At 44.2% G+C, this 19,837-nt stretch overlaps 1 protein-coding gene across 5 annotated transcripts in view; it reads right to left on the minus strand.

Annotated features, from left to right (window-relative positions):
* The window catches only part of MYLK (myosin light chain kinase), a 278,820-nt gene that overhangs the window by 132,462 nt on the left and 126,521 nt on the right, over nucleotides 1-19,837 (minus strand). For all 5 annotated transcript variants that reach the window (XM_063704112.1, XM_063704114.1, XM_055383826.2 and 2 more), the window contains one exon: nucleotides 7,523-7,730. In XM_063704112.1, the coding sequence (XP_063560182.1) occupies nucleotides 7,523-7,730 (208 nt within the window). The remainder of the gene's footprint in view (nucleotides 1-7,522; nucleotides 7,731-19,837) is intronic.

Here is a 19,837-nt window from a genome sequence, read left to right on the forward strand (position 1 = left end):
TAGATTTATTACTGTTCCCCAAAGTTTTAAAAAACGTGAGATGGCAATAAAACTCAATAAGATGCCTACATTTTATGCATCTCCATTAACTTAATACTATTTGCTTCTAATATTAAGAGTTTTAAGTCTTCTCTGATCCACATTTTCAGAGCAATAGTGTAGTAACAGCACTATCTATATATACAATTATATGAGGTAATTATATATAGATAGAAATGTTATATTTCATTTAGTAGAAAATTTGTGCAGAGTAAATTTTTCAAAAATTTTGGAGCTATAGCTTCATTCCTTTTAATCTTCCCTCTAAATGATGACCATTTCTTCAATTACTGGGCTCTTTTTTTTTGTATTATTGAAGACTAAGGAACCACCGATTTATATATTTGTGGTGTCTGTTCTGGTAGGACTGCGAGGAACTGGGAAAAGATTCTTGCTGTGAAGCCCATCCTGTACCCCTAGTGCTTGCCCCCTAAATCCAGCAACACTCCCAATCACTGGGAAACCAAAAGGGCCCCCATGAATCTCCTAAGTGCCCCCTAGAGCGTGGTACTGTCTCTGTTTAGGGCCAGTGGCTTAAGAAAACCTCTGGAGAAGTGCCTAGAACCAGAATTTCTGGTTGAAATGAAACTTGGTATTGAAGAAAAAAGGAATGAAAAAAGTCAAAACTAAAGGTCACTGAAATTGCTCAATGTGAATAACATTTTTGCCAAAATTCTCCTCTTTGAAGCACTCTTTCTTTTAAGGCTCAGATATTATTCTGGATTTTGTTGTACATGTTAGTCTACTTGTTGAAGCTCTGACCAGTGCTTATATATACTAGGAACGGAATCCCTTTCTTAGTACAGGGGATGAAGTACAAAAGGCAGCTACAGAGGCAGTCAACAAATATTTACTGAGCTCTTTCTACAGGCCAGACCTATCATGGCTCAGGCCCTGTGCTAGGTTCCTTACACTGGGGATTCAGTAACTGATAAAAAGAGACATGTCTTGCCTTCATGGAGCTTACAGTTCTAGTGGAGAAGAAAAACATTTAAAATACTTATTTATAATTTATTTATTTATTTTTATTTTTTACATATTTTTGAGATGGAGTCTCACTCTGTCACCCAGGGTGGAGTGCAGTGGTGCAATCTTGGCTCACTGCAACCTCCCCATGTCGGACTCAAGTGATTCTCCTGCCTCAGCCTCCTGAGTAGCTGGGATTATAGGCACCCACCACCACATATGGCTAATTTTTATGTTTTTAGTAGAGAGGGGTTTCACCATGTTAGTCAGGCTGGTCTTGAACTCCTAACCTCAAGTGATCTGCCCACTTTGGCCTCCCAAAGTGCTGGGATTACAGGTGTGAGCCACCATGCCCGGCTTTATTTACAATTTAAAGACAAATAAGTTCAAGTATAAAGAATTGTGAAGCCAGGCATGGTGGTACATGCCTGTAGCCACAGCTTCTCAGGAGGCTGAGGCAGGAGGATTGCTTGAGGCTAGGAGTTTGAGCTTTATTGTTCTTTATATCCTAGCACAAAGTTCAATAAAATCTGAGGAATGAAGAAGAGGCTAGAACTAAGAGCAGCTGGGAAAAGCCTAAATCTACAAAAGACCAAGGGTGGAGATGGGAGAAGGAGGTGGAGGAATACGAGATGGAAAAAGGAGGGAGCATCAGTAGCAAAAATCTAAGTTAGGCCAGCAAGGGCAACCCGTGTGTATTTTGGAGGGAAAAAGAGGCAAAGGCAAAGTGGATGGTGAAGATAAAGGAGGGAAGAGATTCCAGCTAAAGGAAATTTGGAAGTCATCCTTCAAGAACAGAATGGGACCAAGTAACTTTCCAGCTAACTCTTTTGTATACTAAATGAGTAAGGCTGCTTCTGCAAAGGCAGTCTTGAACACACAACTATTTTACAGCAAAGAGTCTGGTGGGGCAAAAAGAATAATTTCCCTTTCTATCACATTTGTATTGTTAACTTTAATGAGACAGAAAAGGACAAAAACTCAGAGCATTTTAAGATTCTGCCTAGATTTTAAAAAATAGGGTATATACCCCTAGAAAATGAAGTCATTGGGGAGTTTTAGAGGTTGAAAAGCATTTATAAAGAACATAAATGGGAAATATAATTATAGGTCCTTCAGATGGGTAGAAAAGTTAGATAAAGGAAGACAGTCCGAAAGAAATAAGAGCAAAAAGAACCAAAAGAAGAACCATGACAAACATCCAGCAGGAACACAGTAATTTAAAACTCAGCCAGTATAAATAGACACGGCCTAAAAATGTATAATGTCATCAATCCAACCCAACATGAAGATAAAAGGAGTCTAAGAGATCTGCCCCTGAAAAACGGCAGTGGCAACAAAAGATGGCACAGGAGCATTTCCTACGAATTCAAGGTGGCCCGAGAATCCTGGTGTCAGTGGCACCACCAGAGCTGCCTTAGTGGTCACCAGGGCTACTCTTCTCCCTTAAATCTTGTGACAGGGAGTCATTCTCCCTTCTGCTGTCACAGTCTAGGTGACCTGCTGGCTGGCCCTCTCTCTCTCACATAGTCAGAGCCTCGGTCTGCACTGCAGTAGTTTCATGCGGGTGTGGATAGCAGGAGCTGCGGCACTGAGGGATGGCTGGGGGTAGGGAGGAGGTGTGCTTGGACCATTTGGGAGGGGAGAGCCAGGCAGACGGCTCCAGCCCAGTCAGTGTTTTCAGCAGCCCTCCGGGTGATTCTGATGCATGCTCAAGTTTGAGAATCACTGTACTAGGTGGAATATATCACACATGTAATTAAATCCCTCCTTGCTACTCCAAGAGTGGTCTGTGGACCAGCAGCATGGCATCAACTGGCGGCTGGAAATGCAGACTCCCAGGCTCAGCTCCAGACCTATGGAATCAGCATCTGCATTTCAACCAGATTCGCCAGGTGATTTCTGTGCACATGCATTTGCACTAACCAATCCTGTAAGGTGGGTGATCCATCTGAGGTCTGGATCTCCTCTGGGGGCTGCCAGTTTGGCTTCCCCTGGGCTCCTGAGCTTATGTCCTTAAAGTTAACCCTTTATTACCTGAAGTGACTCTCTGGTCCTTGAAAAGTCAAGGGCCTTCTCAGACTGAGACCACTGGGGCTGGGGCACACCCACCATTTGGGCACTCACTCCACCTCATGTCCGATGCTCACTGTGTGGATGTGTGATGACCCAGGACTACTCACCACCTGTTAGTCTGTTCTCACATTGTTATAAAGAAATACCTGAAGCTTGGTAATTTACATAGAAAAGAGGTTTATTTGGCTCGTGGTTCTGCAGGCTGTACAAGAAGCATGGCATCAGTATCTGCTCTTGGTGAGGGCCTCGGGAAGCTTACAATCATGGAGGAAGGTGAAGCAGGAGCAGAAATGTCAGATAACGAGAGGGAGAAAGTGAGAGAAGGGAGAGGTCCCAGACTCTTTTAAACAACCAGATCTCACGTGAACTAACTGAGCAAGAATTCACACATCACCAAGGGGATGGTATTAAGCCATTCATGAGGGATCCATCCCCATGATCTAATCACCTCCCACCAGGCCCTACCTCCAACCTTGGAAATCACGTTTCAACATGAGACTTGGAAGGAACAAACATCCAAACCATATCAACACCTGTTCATCCATGTGGCTTTCTCTTTTTGTTCTGTGTAAACCTTGTTTATTCCTATTCAGGTGGCAGCTTCTAGAACTGCACTGTTCAAAAGAGTAGCTGTTAGCCACTTGTGGCTATTGAGCACTCAGCATTATAGCTGGTCTGAAGTGAGGTGTGCTGTAAGTGTAAAATACATCCCAGATGTTGAAGAATGTAAAATATCTCATTAATAATTTTTATATCGATTATACATTGAAATGGTAATATTTTGGATATAATAGGTTAAATAAGTATTTTATTAAAATGAATTTTACCTGATATCTTAAAATGTGGCTACTGGTAAACTTAAGAATACACAAGCCTGGGCAATACGGTGAAATCCCATCTTTAAAAAAATAAATACATAAGGCCGGGCACGGTGGCTCACACCTGTAACCCCAGCATTTTGGGAGGCTGAGGTAGGCGGATCACAAGGTCAGGAGTTCAAGACCAGCTTGGCCAACATGGTGAGGCCCCATCTCTACTAAAAGTACAAAAATTATCCGGGCGTGATGGCACACGCCTGTAATCCCAGCTACTTGGGAGGCTGAGGCAGAAGAATTGCTTGAACCCAGGAGGCAGAGGTTGCAGTGAGCCAAGATCGTGTCACAGCACTCCAGCCTGGGTGACACGGCAAGACCCTGTCTCAGAAAAATAAATACATACATACATACATACAAATACATAAATTAGCTCAGTGTGGTGGTGCAGGCCTGTAGTCCCAGCTACTTGGGAGGCTGAGGTAGGAGGATCGCTTGAGCCCAGGAGGTCGAGGCTGCAGTGAGCTGTGATTACACCACTGCACTCTAGTCTGAGCAACAGAGCAAGACCTAGTCTCGAAAAAAAAAAAAAGATTATATATGTGGCTCACATTAAATCTCTACAGGACAGGTCTGTGGTCCTCCACGGGAGAGGAAGTTCTCAGAGGGCAGGTACCACATCTCTTCCTTGCTCTGCACCAAGCCTCATGACCTGACCTCTGGAGGTGGGCAAGTGTCAGAGCTGTCTTCAGAGAGCCTTCCAGGGGCTCAGACCAAGGTTGATTTCCATCATGTAAGGCCCTGAATAACTGCATGGCCCTCATTAAGGCACTGGTTCTCTTGGGGGATTCTGAATGTTTCCTGGGCCTGATCACTACATTAAATGTCAGATGAGGAATCTTTCTCTCTTGCAGATTTCCCTTTTTAAGTAGCTCTAAGGATGCTAATGCCAGTTCAAACAATGATGAAGCTACCACTTTCTGGGTGCTATTTCCTACTAGCTGTGCTTATCCTTGTACCACACTGTGGGGCAGCCATGAACTCCAAGTCACAGAAAAGGAAGTAAGGCTTAGGAAGGTTAATTTCTCCATAGTTAGAAATTAGTAGAGCTAAAATTCAATCCAAGGCCATTTGACTTTCTTTCCATTGCACAACACTGCCTCCTAAACTTGACCACTAAAGGATTACAAAACTCCACATATGAATTACACTCTGAATTCCTGGACCTCTGCTCACTCCAAGTAAGAAGCATAGCACAGAGAGCTGGAGGGAAGGCAGTTGGGCTGCTAGGTTTCCTTTGTAAAGGGTTGGGCTAGCCTGGCACAGCCAACAACTCATCCATGGCAGAAGGGCCCAGAGTGGACTCTTTCAGGCCTAGGTCTGTGGGGTGGCCCCAAACCACACATTAGCTTAAAACCAGTCTTGCTGCAGAAGCAGAATGTGCATAGGACTCACACACATTTAAAGAGCTGCATCCTTTAGGCTGTTCTCTATCTCCTAGAGTTAGAAGACAGAAAGTATCTTACATTTTATGTCTTAATTTTATTTTAATTAACTGTATTTTAATTTTAATTTGAGGGCCTGAGTCTCCCCAAATGAAAACCAAAGGGGAGGGGTGGGGTTGAGAGCCTTAGCCTGCTCTTCTTCCTCTACAGCCCTCAGCCTGATTTCCTTTCCCCTGCTCTGAGTACCATGAGCTACTAAAAATTTTCCTGCTTGGTCATGACATCAGATCTCACTTCCTGAACAGTGGGGATTGAAGAAAACGTTTTCATATTATCTAGGTTTTTTATGCCTCCCCTGTATTCCTAACAGACTCCAGTCTTCCCTTAATGTGGATCATAGAAAACAAGGGCTAGTCCAGGTTGTAGAGACCACCAAAGTCAAACCCTTTATCCTGCAGAAAGACAGGTGCAGAGGTTTAGAGTCACACATCTCATTGGCACAAACTCACAACTCAGTGCTTTTTCAATTTCCCCAGCTCTAAACAGAACTCAGAAGAGGGAACAGGGTAATTTTTATTTGTAGGCATCAACACAAAGTTCAGGCATTGAAAGGGGGTTCATGTAGGGGAAAGCACAGCACCAGGATGGCAGAGCTGAGGTCCATCCTGAGGTTCTGAGCAGGGGCCACTTTCCATCTGGAATGCCCCAGCCACAAGCACTCAAAGGTCATTAGAGTAAGTGAGTCACTCAGTTAAAGAATTTAAGGAAAGCATCCAAACTATGCATGCTCCACTCTGTGAAACAGCCTGTTGGCCCTTCTGTGGTGTGCGGAGACAGGGAAAACAGGGCAAAGGGCGGCCATTGGCCCAGGTGCACCTCGCCCCCTCCTGGAACCTTCCCTGACTACCTTAATTCTCCATCTAGTGTCCCCTGAAAACCAGATTGGGAGGACAGTCTTCTGAAAGAGGAGAAGTGAGTCTGAGCCTTGGTTTATAAACTTCCAGTCTTAGAAAGACCGGGAAGGGTCAAGGGAACCTTGTGTTACTTCTGAGGGGCTGACAGACCCCATGTCCCTCCTGATATCAAGGCTTTAAGTGTCAGCCAGGGACCTGAACTGGAGATACTCTTTCCAGTGGAGTGGCTTCAGCATGGCAGAAGGACACACTAGTAGCAAAAAATATTTTACTTATGGTCCAATGTTCCTCCTAGAAGTTTTAAAGTTAACAGAATTTTTTAAAGTACAGAGTGGGGAAAAAGACAAAAATATTAGGTTGGTGCAAAAGTCATGCGGTTTTTGCAATTACTTTTAACTAATATGTTAACACATTGATGTGTTTACTTCCTACATATTTTTCTGAGTTACATAATTTTTAATAATGAGCATGTATTATTTCATAATGACGCTAAAGATGATGTTAATGAGGATAAAAACATTGTTCATTCATTCCTCAAATATTTCAGTATCTACCATGTGCCAGGAAGCTTTCTAGATGTTGGAGATAAGGCAATGAGCAGAGAAAGTCCATCTCCTCTTAAATCTTCCATTTAGTGGTGGGGGATGGAGGAGACACTGCAATGTGAGATGGTAATACGTCCTAAAAGAAAAACCTCGAGTGGGGTGAGAAGATGGAGAGTCATAGGGCTGGGATGGTTGGGAAAGGGCCTCTAAGGAGCAGACATCTGAGAACAGACTTGAAGGATGTGAAAGGAGTGTCAGGTGAGAGGCTGAGGGAAGGGCTCTTCTTTTACAGAAGGAACAGCAAGGGTGAAGGCCCTGTAGCCTTGCTCAAAGAAGGGCCAGAGGTGGGTGTGACCACGGTGGGCTGAACAGGTGCAGAGTGGCAGAAGATGGGTCTGAGAGCTAGGGAGGGGCCAGATTGGGTGGGGCTCTGTAAGACCATCCTAAGGAGTCTGATTTCAGCTGCAGTGTGAGGGGAAGCCATGGGAGAGCTCAAGCAGGAGACAGGTGATACCTAGTTTGACAAACATTGTCTCCTGGATACCTCCCTTGTTCGCAGGGACCACATCTCTCCCATTAGATTGGAAGGTCCAGGGTTCAAGGATGGGGTGTGTTTTCTCTTGTCAGTTCCTCCATCCTTCAAGAGAGGGCTAAGGCAGGAGCTGCAGGCCTTGGGGTAACTGAGAGCTCAGCTCCCTCCTGGACTCGGGCCTCCTGGGACTCACCTTCTACTGTCAACTCCACTGTCACCTGGCGAGCACCACTGCCATTGGTGGCTTCACAGGTATACTTTCCCCTGTCCTCCTCATGGACAGCATGAATCACAAGGCTGAAAGTCCCCCGGATGCCGCAATCCAGCAGGAAGCGGCCCCCGCTGGTGATGGGTTGCCCGTTTCTGTGCCATGTCACCTGGGGCTCTGGGTAACCCCGGACCTTCAAGAAAAAGAAGAAAGGGTAAGAGCCTGTATTTCATGAGTACTCTCTCTGTGTCAGGTATTGTTTGGAGTGCTTTACATGTGTTAACTCATTTAATCCTCATAACACCCCCATTTCATCCTCATTTTACAGATAAGGAAATCAAGGTACAGAGAGTTTTGGCAATTTCCCAAGGTCTCAAAGGTAGAAGGTGGCAAAGTCAGGCATCCTGGGTCCAGAGTCCACTATGCAAATGACTCTCAAGCCCGGCTGCATTTTAGAATCATCCAGGGGAGCTTTAAAAAAACACTAGTGCCCAGGTCCCACCTTAGACCAATTAGATTAGAATCCCAGGGGGCCAGGACTGAGTATGGGGATTCTAGACCAGTGCTTCTCACTCCAACATGCTAATAAATCACTTGGTGATCCTGTTAAAATGCATATTCTGCTTCTACAGGTCCGGGCTGGGGCCTGAGATTCTGCAGTTGGGACAAGCTCACAGATGCTACTGATGCTGCTGGTCCCTGGAACTCACCTTGAGTAGCAAGGTTCAGGACCTGCACTGCCCAGCACGGTAGCCACTGGCCACAGGTAGCGATTGAGCACTCAAAATGTGGCCAGTGAGACTGAGTTGCACTGTAAGTGTGCATTACACACTGGGTTTCGAAGACAATACAAAAAAGGGCAAAATATCTCAATAATTAAAAATATGGATTAGATGTTGAAAAGCAGTATTTTTGATATGTTGAATTAAATGTATTCAGATGAATTTCAGTTGTTTCTACTTTTTAATGTGGCTACTAGAAAAGTTACAATTACATCCAGGCCTTGTGACAGTCCTATGGGGTAGTGCTGCTCTAGACCACTTGCCTTTCTCTAACTGTAGTTAGCAGCTGACATTTGCTGAGTGCTAAGGGTTCAGCACTTCTCTAAGTACTTGGCTCATCTGAGTTTCCTTTTTTTTTTTTTTTTGAGATGGAGTCTTGCTCTGTTGCCCAGGCTGGAGTGCAGTGGTGCAATCATCTGAGTTTCATAGCAACCCAGTCAGAGAGAAGACATCTCTCAAAAGAGGGGAAAATGCAGAGATAAATTCAAAGAAAAGAATTCACTTTGAGTTTTAAAGAAAGGAAGTCCCCCAAGGGCCTTCAAACACTTGAAACTCAGTAGGCTCTTCAGAATTAACTCATCTTTGGAGGAGTAGGGTTCAGAATGGCTCACTAATGCACAGCCAAGGACCGAGAATTGGGGATTTTAGCACTGGAAAGTAGAAGGCATCATAGGAGCTTCCTGAGAACAAAGTTGTTTGCATTACAAAACAGTGGTAGCAATAGTTTTATCCATGTATTCACTTCAAGAAAAGAGAGAATGGATATGGATGAAGCAAAATCAAAATTCACTGAATGACCCCCAAATTGCATTTACAAAGAAAGGCTTCACTGATCTGTAGCAATAATCCTACTCACACCCCCTGCAAGGTCACAGAGTGATGCTATATTGGCGCATGTGCACACAGGCCTGGGCATCCAAATACAGCCTCTTCCCTAAGCATACTAAGGGAGGAAAGAGCTATGCTAAAAAGCGCCGGTCGTTGTCTTTGGACTGTGCTTGGTTTCCTTCCCAGGTGTTCAGCCCCTAGCCCACCCTTAGACCAGAGTCTCTGTAACCAGGATGCAGATTTCTTCCTAAGGAAGGAAGCCTTGAATAACAGGGAAAACTCCCAAAGTGAACAATCCCTCTTTGATTATTCCATATAGTCACCCCTCAGTGCCAGTTTGTGAATCTCACAAGACTGCCTTTCTGTCCCCACTAATTTGTGGTCAAGCTTCAGTGAAAAAGAAACAACAATAAAACTCCAAATCAATATGGTCCATCTTATTTACAATGTCTGGAAACAAAAATATATCCCTTGCCTATCAAAATCTAAACTATACTCATGACAGAGATTGAGTACTTTGGAGGAAATGCTGAGACTCTGGAGTGGATTCCCCAAAAGCCATGTGAACAATGCCTGAAGCCATTGTAGCCTCACCAAAACAAGTGTTCCAGAACTTAGGCTGACAGTGTTGAAGGAGACCGCATCCATTGGGATACACAGGGTCTCACAGCCACTGTAATATAAAATGGTGTGTTAACAGCTGTTGTCTCTGGGTGGTTAGGATTGTGAGTCTCCTCCTTTCTTTTTAGTTAACTATTAGTTTCTGAGAGTTCTGCAATAGTACACCTGGCCTTTGCAAAACAGAAAAAAGAATTTTACTTAAAAAATGCATTTCTTTTATATTAGTGTGCTGTATAATGAATGTATATAGCACATTCATTAATTTGTTGAGGGCCTCAAGGAATTTAAATCTAGTAGTGGAAATAAAAGAGCCATGCAAATAAATGTTATGCATGTTTAAAGGTGACAGAGGTCATGCACCCATATAAAATCATGTCATCTTGTAGCCCTAAAGGCAGAAACGTTCATGCATGGGAACATCAGACAACAATTACACTGTTAAAGTATTCTTCTCATGTGAAACCCTTTCCTACAGAAGATAGCCCCTCAGGACTCTGCTCATACAGTGAATCTGCAAACCATCATTGTCTTCTCCTGCACTCCATTAGGCAGGGCTGGTCTACCCGTCAGAAGATGATCACGCAGCCTTCTATTAGCTTCAGAGAATGGGAGTGCCAAGCACTGCAACTAGGAGGAGGTAAATCATTAACTGCGCCAAAGGCATCCTGGCATTCCATTAGCAAGCATACTGGCCCCCTGCAGCAGGGCCAGCTCTGGTGGCTCACTGGGCTCTGGGGCATCAATGATTAACTGGGGACATTGCAAACGTTCCAGACCTCAGGGACACGATCCTTCTGTCTCTTTCTCTTTTCCTCTCACTTTCTACACATACCCCAAGCTTACCTCTGAAATGCCCTCTTAAAATAAATATTTAGGGATTTGAAAATATGCTGAAACTGGCATCACTTAAGAAAGTTGCAGTTCACTATGATACTTTTATAGCACATTGGACCTGAAGCAAAGGCAGGAATTTTTGTGACCTTGTTCAGTTCCAAGGTCTGAATGATTTGAAACTTTAATACTTGCCCTCCCAATATGGAAAATCAATCCGTTTTTACTGTCTGCCACTACCCTGGACCTCTGGGTGGTGAAGGAATAAGCCTGGGTTCACATCCTTGGGATGCATGACAACAGCCCTGCCCTCCCAGGTTGCCTTATCTGCTGTCATCACTGGCCTTCCACCAAGAAGTCATAGCTGGGATTTTTACAGTCAGGATCTTCATCAAGAGCACAGTAAAAACTCTTTGATCCTGTAGTTTTCAGAGGGCTGCCATGTATAGACTCTTACTTGACTCTTGCAGCTATGACGGAGATGTCTTTGGTTTGGATACCCAGAAGCAGAACCTCAGATAGGGCTTCAGAGACCCCTGCCTGCAAGTCCTTGCCAACACTCACAGCAGCTGGGAATGGGCCTAATGAAGGTATACGGGTAGGGCACCAACAATGTCCACAACAGCTCACAAAGCCAGTCAGTTTACTGGGCCCATGTAGCCTAGAAAAGAGGCCTGGAGAAGTAGATGGTTTGCCATGATCTCACATGACAGCTTAAATGGCAGATTGGAGACCATAATTTTGGTTTCCAGGTTGAGTGGTTGTCTCCACGCCTCATCGTAAATTCATGCTTTTGGTGAGGTAAGTTCTGTAGAACCAAAAGTATTCATAAGCGTCTATCTCCAAGAGACCCTAAATCCCTTATAGGTTAAAGCAATATCTGCTCCCCACTTTTGGAAAGTGTCAAATGGTTCACCAAGGTTATAATCACACCATAAGCAAGTCTTGGGCTATTCCCTTGTTTTCGTAATAGGACAGGATTGGTGCCTGGCAGGTGTGTACCTAAGACACCCCTAGGAGAGTCAGTGTGGTACAGAGAGGCTAGTATGCAAGCCAAGGCCTGCACACTCTGGGCCTGGCTTGGTGTCCTAGCTTTCTTGGGTTGTAATTCCTTCCTTGTATTAAGGAGGAAATTGCTTTTGGTATCTAAGGTTCCTCCCATCTCTGAAGTATTATGGTTTTAAATGGTGACCCACTTAGCTTCTTAGGGAAGATTCTTTCCTTTCCCCTGCATTCTCCTCTGGGTCCAAACCACAGCCTTAGTACCCTCTAATCCTCCATATGAGAAAACCAAGTAACCACAGAAGAAATGCTCACAAACATGAATAGACAGCCCTGAGTTTTCACCACAATGAGTTTTGGAAATGGCCCCAAAGAGGGTCACTCTAAGGAGAGAATCGCATCCTTGACACAGTAACCACATTTAATTGGAGGTTGTATTCTTGAACAAAAGCCCGGTATCAAATAAATCAAGGGTATAACCAACGACTTGTCATAAAAATAAAGATATAGTCACCATAACCCCTATAATAATTTTAAATAGTAAAACTGTGCTCCAGCTTCATAAAATGTCCTCAAAAACCTTTATGGCCTCAAAAGGCCTTTAAAAGGAATGAGGGCTCATTCTGTGCTTGCTGAAGGTTGAGGAGAAAGCTGAGCTGCAGGCAGGCAGCCGCTTGGCCACTGCATTCTACCTGCCTGTCTCACTTGAGAGGCAGTTTCCAGAACCTGGTGCTGCCTTGAGACTTACTTAATGACTAAAAGCAAAACATCTGTTAGAGCACTAAGCGTTTTGGTTTTTCTCTAACATATATCAAGGGCTTTCAACTTATCCTCAGTTGCTTAGGACAGGCTACCATAGCCTGTGCTCAGAGCAGTGGCAAATTCTTTGTCCCTATAGGTCCTCCAAGACTCAAAGCAACGTATCCATCTTCTGCAAGCTTGGTGAGTAGCAGAAAGGGGGTGATTGTGCTGATTCTGCAGATCTGCTGCATGTCTTTTGTGTCTGGCAGGGCCTGGCGCAGTGCACATACTACAAACCCACACAGCTGCAGGGCACAGCTGCGGTGGCCCAACCGCAGATAGGTCACATGAGCAGGAAGAAGGAACTGAGGCCCTGCCCACATCAGGGATGGAGGAAGACCAGGAAGGAGAGAAAGCAGGATTGAGCTGAGGCCAGGGAGAAAACAGACTGCCCAGCAGGGCACTGGGGATTGGGAAGATGCACCAAGAAGATAGGAGCAGTGAGCTGAAGAATCTTTAGGGCTGGGAACAACAGACCCGAGGGGTTGCCACTGAGTATTTACTTGATTGTTAAGTAACTGAAGGGATGCTGGGAAAGGCTGGGCCTGGAGGAGGGGACATTAAGGAATTCTTCTAGATGGACATCTCCCCTAAGCTGACAAAGCCTCATTCTGCAACACTGTCTATGTATTCATGATTGTTGCCTGCCTGCCTGTAACACATTACTGTGAACTTCTTACCCTGTTACAAGTGTTGTTTCTCCTATGATAAAAGACTAGAAGAGGACTGGTGATTAAAAACTGAAAAATAGTAGGAAATAAAACCAATGGTGCTGAGGGATTAGCTGAAGAAGAATCAATCTTCTTCTGCCCCATCTCCAAGTATAAGCTCACTCAGATAATAAATGGACGTGGTTTCACAAAAAAAAAAAGAAGGAAAACATTAACACCCCAAACAAATCAGACCACAGAAAATGTCTATAAAACTTACCTCATGGGTATGTTATGAGGGTGAAGAGTGAAGGGTGAGCCAGGGGCATGGCATGACCAAGCTTCAGAGCCTGCGTCTGTGTCAGCAACTGGCACTCAGCCCCATAAGCAGGCAGGCACTTAATTAAGGCTTTGAATAATCCCATTGCCAACAGTCAAAAGCCTTAACTGAACCCACAGAACCCATCAGGAAGAGATCATACCAACTAAAAACAGCAATTAGTGAGAGGCTTAAACTGCTGGATGCTCCCCACCCCCATGTCCAACTTGTAAACCAGTGAGGACAAAAGTGCTTCCGTGGAAATAAAACCAGAATGCAGAGAATTGTTCCTCTGTGGCTCAGCAAATGCCATGTGGGTCTCCAGGGATAGATGCTCAAAGTCTCTTTCTCTGTGATCAGCCACTCTCACTTCCTATGGCATGCTTTCTTTTCCTATGACCCGAGACATAGGAATCCCTGCACCTCGACATCTGCAAGGCTGAGGACTTGTTTCTGTCACTGAAAACACATGGCAAGTTATAGCTCCGTAGCTGGGGGTTACAATTCAAGCCCTTCTGGACCGGTTAATCAAAAAGATCTATTTCCTTTTATCTAGACCAACCTTATCAACACATGCAACTTTTTGATTCCCTTTTAATGATATAAGCATCTAAAACCCTTTGGAGCAGCCAAACAAAGATACAGATTTTTTTTTTCTTTCTTTCTTTTTTTTCTGAGACAGGTTCTCACTCTGTTGCCCAGGCTAGAGTGCAGTGGCACAATCAGCTCATTTTGCAGCCTCGAACTCCTGGGCTCAAGTGATTCTCCTACTTTAACCTCCCAAGTAGCTGGGACTATAGGCATATGCCACTATGCCCAGCTAATTTTTTGTACTTTTGTAGAAATGGGGTTTTTCCATGTTGCCCAGGCTGGTCTTGAACTTCTGGTCTCAAAAGATCTGCCTGCCTTGGCTTCCCAAAGTGCTAGGATCATAAGCATGAGCCACTGTGCCTGGCCAAAGACATAGAATTTTAAGTGTGATGGGCAACTTCTTACTTTGATACTTTCCTTGTTCCCCCAAATGCATTGTTTTCATAGCAAAACAGATGTCCTTCTGGTTTAACTCCCAGCCCTTCTGGGATAGTTGTGGGACTCCAGGCTTTCCAGAACCTCTACACAAAACTTTGGGGTTCTGGCTGTACTCTCACCATGGGTCTCCACGGATACTGTGTCTTCAGCTGGAGGAGCAAGCCCAGGAGATCACTCTTCTGTGGCAGCTCTCCAGTTTCTGCTACCAAATAGAGATGCACTCTCAGACATATTAAGTATTAATGAGAGGCATGTGGCATTGCAGAGGTTTAACAAATTAATGCTGTGGTTTGGCGTGGTTTTGATTTGCTAGGCTCTCCTGCCTGCCAGTGTGAGCAGCATTCCTCTCCTTTGGAGGAAGTGCCTCCTCCCTTTCCACCCATTATGTGTTAGACCCGGTGGGGATGCCAATTGGTAAAATGCCCCCTGGCCAAAGCACTTGGTCTCAAACAATAGGCATATGTTCCAAGCCAGCCAATGAGAGATCTTCCCTGCAACTTTACCTTTGAATATTGAGAGACCAAAGCTGTCTCTTTTCACAGAGACCCAAAACTGAGAAGATGTAAGACTTAGCCTATCTGCAGCCATTCTCTCCCAAGCCCCATTATCTATTTTCTTGCCTCCCCCCAGAAGGAGGAAGCCATCTGGAGAATAAGAGCTGATATATACAGTGAAGAGAAGAAATGGAGACAGAGTTGACAGAGCTGTGGTAGACTCTGGACCCGCTCAGGTATATGAGACAATACATATCTTTTGCTTAACCTAGCTGGAGTTTCTGTCACCTGCAAAAAAAAGTCCCACCTACTTATATGGCCTTTGGAGTCAGACAGATCTATGTGTGGATGTGGGCTGCATCAATCATCAGCTGCCTGACATTGAGCAAGTTACTTATTTGGCTCTGAGTTTACGTAACTGCAAAGTGCAGATGATATCAGAATCTACTTCCATGGAGAAGTATGTATGTATGTATGTATGTATTTATGAGACAGAGTCTTGCTCTTGTTGCCCAGGCTGGAGTGCAATGGTGTGATCTTGGCTCACCGCAACCTCCGCCTCCCGGGTTCAAGTGACTCTCCTGCCTCAGCCTCCCGAGTAGCTGGGATTACAGGCATGCACCACCACGCCCAGCTAATTTTGTATTTTTAGTTGAGCCAGGATTTCTCCATGTTGGTCAGGCTGGTCTTGAACTCCCGACCTCAGGTGATCCATCTGCCTCGGCCTCCCAAAGTGCTGGGATTACAGGCATGAGCCACCACGCCTGGCTGAGAAGTTTATAATTAAATGAGATAGCACATGTACAATACCACATTAATAGATTCTAAAGGTTAGACTCTTCCTCTCTTCTTTTCTTCAAAGTCAACAATTTTTTTTTTTTTATAATGAGGTACCCTAAACTCCATTTCACTCCCAGCCTGTTAATGGCATGAAACTACTTCTGCCCTAAGAAATATCAGAACATATAAACTTCTGGGCTTGGTATGCCTCATCTTACACAACTTTCATTCTTATAAACAACTTCAAGGCATCACACTCTTAACTAGGTAAAAATCTAACCCTTTAACTGAGAACATTCTGCTCTGGTTGAATTGGCTTATTATTTTTATTTAAAGACCGAAACCCAATTTGAAAAGTGATCCTTGTTTTTATGTATTATTAAAAAACACATTTTAAAACAAAAGCAGTTTTACTGTGCCATTATTCCACTCCCAAAATACCATTTGAGCCTTGGAGACAGAGACCATCCCCTGGATTTCTGCCTCACTGACTAATGCAGCCCTGGAATTTCAAGAAGGATGGGTGAGTGTCAGGAAATAAATCTGGATAATAAATCTGGAGTTTTTAGCCAGTCATGATTGGACCTGGAGAGAGGGAGAGACATACTTCACTGGCAGTAGGAATGGAGTGGAGGGCTGCTCCCCAAACAACACAGAGACTATAACCCCTCCATCAGCAGAGCCTGCTGCCCAAGACTCAGACACTGGCCACAGATTGTTCTGTCTTATTCTCTGACAATTTCTGTTTAAAAGCAAGGGTGGGCAAAAGTGACCTGAGGGTCTCAACACCCTGAGAACATCATGACTTGGCTTCCTTGGCTTTGTTTCAGAATTTCTGATCTCTGCAGCCTGTCTGTGTGACCCAACACCTGCTCCACGTTGGGTCAGAATCCACCACACAAAGCATGCATTCTGCTCACTCTCCCAGGTGGCGGCTCTGAGGGACGGAGTGGAGCAGGTGGGGCTATGAAAGCAGGATCTTTTATGCCACCTGTATCCATGTGGCCAGGAGAGCATCTCTTTGACTCTGCTGGAAAATACCTGGCACAAGTGGCAGACAGCAGCCTCATGAAAATGTCCCTTTATGCTTGAATGTCTGCCCCATGTCCCAAGCTGCCCAAAGGCATCATGATTTGCATAGAGAATCATGTCAGAGAAGGAATCAAAAGTTGTTTCTCATGCAATGTCAGTGTCTGACTGGCCATTAGGCTAAAAAAACCCAGATCTTTATTAAAATATTTTTACTCTCGGCCAGACGCAGTAGCTCACGCCTGTAATCCCAGCATTTTGGGAGGCCGAGGCAGGTGGATCGCCTGAGATCAGGAATTTGAGACTAGCTTGGCCAACATGGTGAAACCTCGTCTCTACTAAAAATACAAAAAATCAGCTGGGCATGGTGGCGGGCACCTGTAATCCCAGCTACTCGGGAGCCTGAGGCAGGAGAATCACTTGAATCCAGGAGATGGAGGTTGCAGTGAGCCGAGATCATGCCATTGCACACCAGCGTGGGCAACAAGAGCGAAACTCCGCCTCAAAAAAAAATATATTTTTATTCTCACCAAAACACCCATACCTGGTTAAAATGTGAATTGGTACTATAAGTCATAAGAAAGCAGGCCGCCCTCCCACTCCCATTTCCACTTCCTTGAGGGCAATCACCTTCAATGCTTTTAGTCATTTCTTCTGATATTTCTTCCATTATTCCTAAACAATAGCCTTACACAACTAATATTCTTTTTTTTTTTCTTTTTTTGAGATGGGGTCTCACTTTGTCACCTAGGCTGAAGTGCAGTGGCAGATCTTGGCTCACTGCAACCTCTACCTCCCATGCTCAAGCGATCCTCCCACCAGAGCCTCCCAAGTAGCTGGGACCACAGGCACATGCCACCATGCCTGGCTAATTTTTCATATTTTTGGTAAAGATGGGGTTTCACCATGTTGCCCAGGCTGGTCCCAATTTCCTGGGCTCAAGCAATCCGCCCACCTTGACCTCCCAAAGTTGCTGGGATTACAGGTGTGAGCCACTGCACCTGGCCTACTTTATTCTTTTTAATTTTATGCATTATCTCTGCTATGGTTTGAGTGTTTTTGTCCCCTCTAAAGTTCATGTTGAAACTTAATCATCAATGCTACAGCATTAGAAGGTGTGGCTCAGGTGTGGCTCACGAGGGCAGAGCCTTCATGAAGGGGTTAAGTGCCCTTAGAAAAGGGCTTGACGGAGGTAGTTTGCCCCTTTTTGCCCTTCGGCCTTCCACCATGAGATGACATAGCATTCATCCCCTTTGGAGGATGCAGCAACAAGGTGCTTTCTTGGAAACAGAAAGACTGGCCCTCACCAAGTGGTGCATTGATCTTAGACTTCTCAGCTTCTAGGGCTGTAAGAAATGAATTCCTATTGTTTATAAATTACTCGGTCTGTGGTATTTTGTTATAGCAGCACAAACTTTAAATGGACTAAGACAATCTCTTAAGTTCTCTGTATGGAATGTGAACTTTTAGCTCTCAAATCTGCCCCCACATAAATCCATCCCTTACCCCCACAAAATGACATTACACATCGACATGACAAAAATTGTGGTCTTCACTACATTCTAACTTTGCTCACTGCCATGCCACATAGTATATTACAATAAATATCTTGAACTTTTTATTTTTCCTGGAGTTAATAACTGCTTTACTTTGATTTCCTTAGTTTTTTAAGGACTCCAACTTCTTAAGAGAACCATACATTCTTCTCAGTAATGGTCAAATGCATCAGATAATTCATCAGTTGCTGTTATTTTTTTCTCCTTTAGAGATATCCCTCCTGGAATATTTTGTCATCCTCCTCTAATCTAAACTGGATGTTTTCTGGGCTTGATGCATAGTGGTCCTGGGACATTCCTTCACCATCCTCTCGGAAATTTCTCATTCTATGCCACCGTTTTGATAGAATACCATTCCAATAGTTTCCTAAGAATGAATGCATGGAAAGTTAAAATTTTTAGATCTGGCATTTCCAAAAGTATCCACATTCTACCTTTATACTCAACTGACATTTTGTCTGGAGATGGAATTTTAAGTGGAAACCTTTTTTTTTCTTCAGAACCCTGAAGATACTGCTTCGTGGCATTTGAAGGCAATTCTGACCTCCAGTGTTGCTGTTTGAGAGGCATAATGCCACACGGACTCCCTGATCCATCATCTGCGACCTATTATGTGTGTGGGGTTGTGTGTGTGTTTTCCTTTCAAACTTTTAGAATCTTCTTTTCATTCTGATATTCTAGAATTTCATGATGACCTGACTTGGTGTGGGTCTTTGTTCACTGTCCGTCAGACCGTTGGTAGATACTTTCATTACTGGCAATGCATGTCTTTCAGCTTTGAGGAATGTTTGTGTTTTTAGAATTATCTCTCTACTGTTTTCCTCGATGTTCTCTTCATAGAACTCCCATGAACTGGACATGAGCCCTATTAGACTGACCTACATTTCTTTTCACACTTTTTCTACCTCAGTCTTTTTATTCTCTCTGGGAGATTTCTTTGACTTTATTTTCCAACTAGTATATTGAATTTATTATTTTGGCTATCATTAACTTCAAAAAACCCTTTTTCAGTTTTTCAAAATTGTTTTGAATTGTCTTCTCTTCTTGCTTAATAGACGTAACATCTTATCTCTGAGGTGAGAGAAACTTCTTTGAAGTTCTGTTTCCTGCAGTCTTCTGTTTCTACTTGGTTCCTTGTTCGGTTCTTTTTGTCTGTTCCGTAACAGAGGATTCCCTTGGACATCTGATGATCCTTTACTGATTTTTCCTGTATGTAAGTGAGGAAATACAAAGTTCCAGGTGCACAGATGGGACCTGTCAATGTGTCAGACCTCATGGTAGAGGGATTGAAATTAAAACATCAACATCAATATCTGCAGATCTTCTCCCTTGAGATAATCAGTTTGCATAAAAAGGCATCTTCCTAGTTGCTGCTTTGGTGGTTTGGGGTGGAGGGTGGGTATAGCAACTAAGTCTGTCTACCAGCATTTAGTACACTGAGTGAGGGAAGACCATGGCAGGGTGGGAAGGTAAGTTGGTTATTTTCCACATGCTGACTTTCACTCGGCCCCTCTCTCTTTTGAGTACAATGCTTCGCCCTGCCTGCAGCTGTACCTCATGTCTAGGACGTGACAGCTG

This window comes from Gorilla gorilla, chromosome 2 (assembly GCF_029281585.2).
Source record: "Gorilla gorilla gorilla isolate KB3781 chromosome 2, NHGRI_mGorGor1-v2.1_pri, whole genome shotgun sequence".
NCBI lineage: Eukaryota > Metazoa > Chordata > Mammalia > Primates > Hominidae > Gorilla > Gorilla gorilla.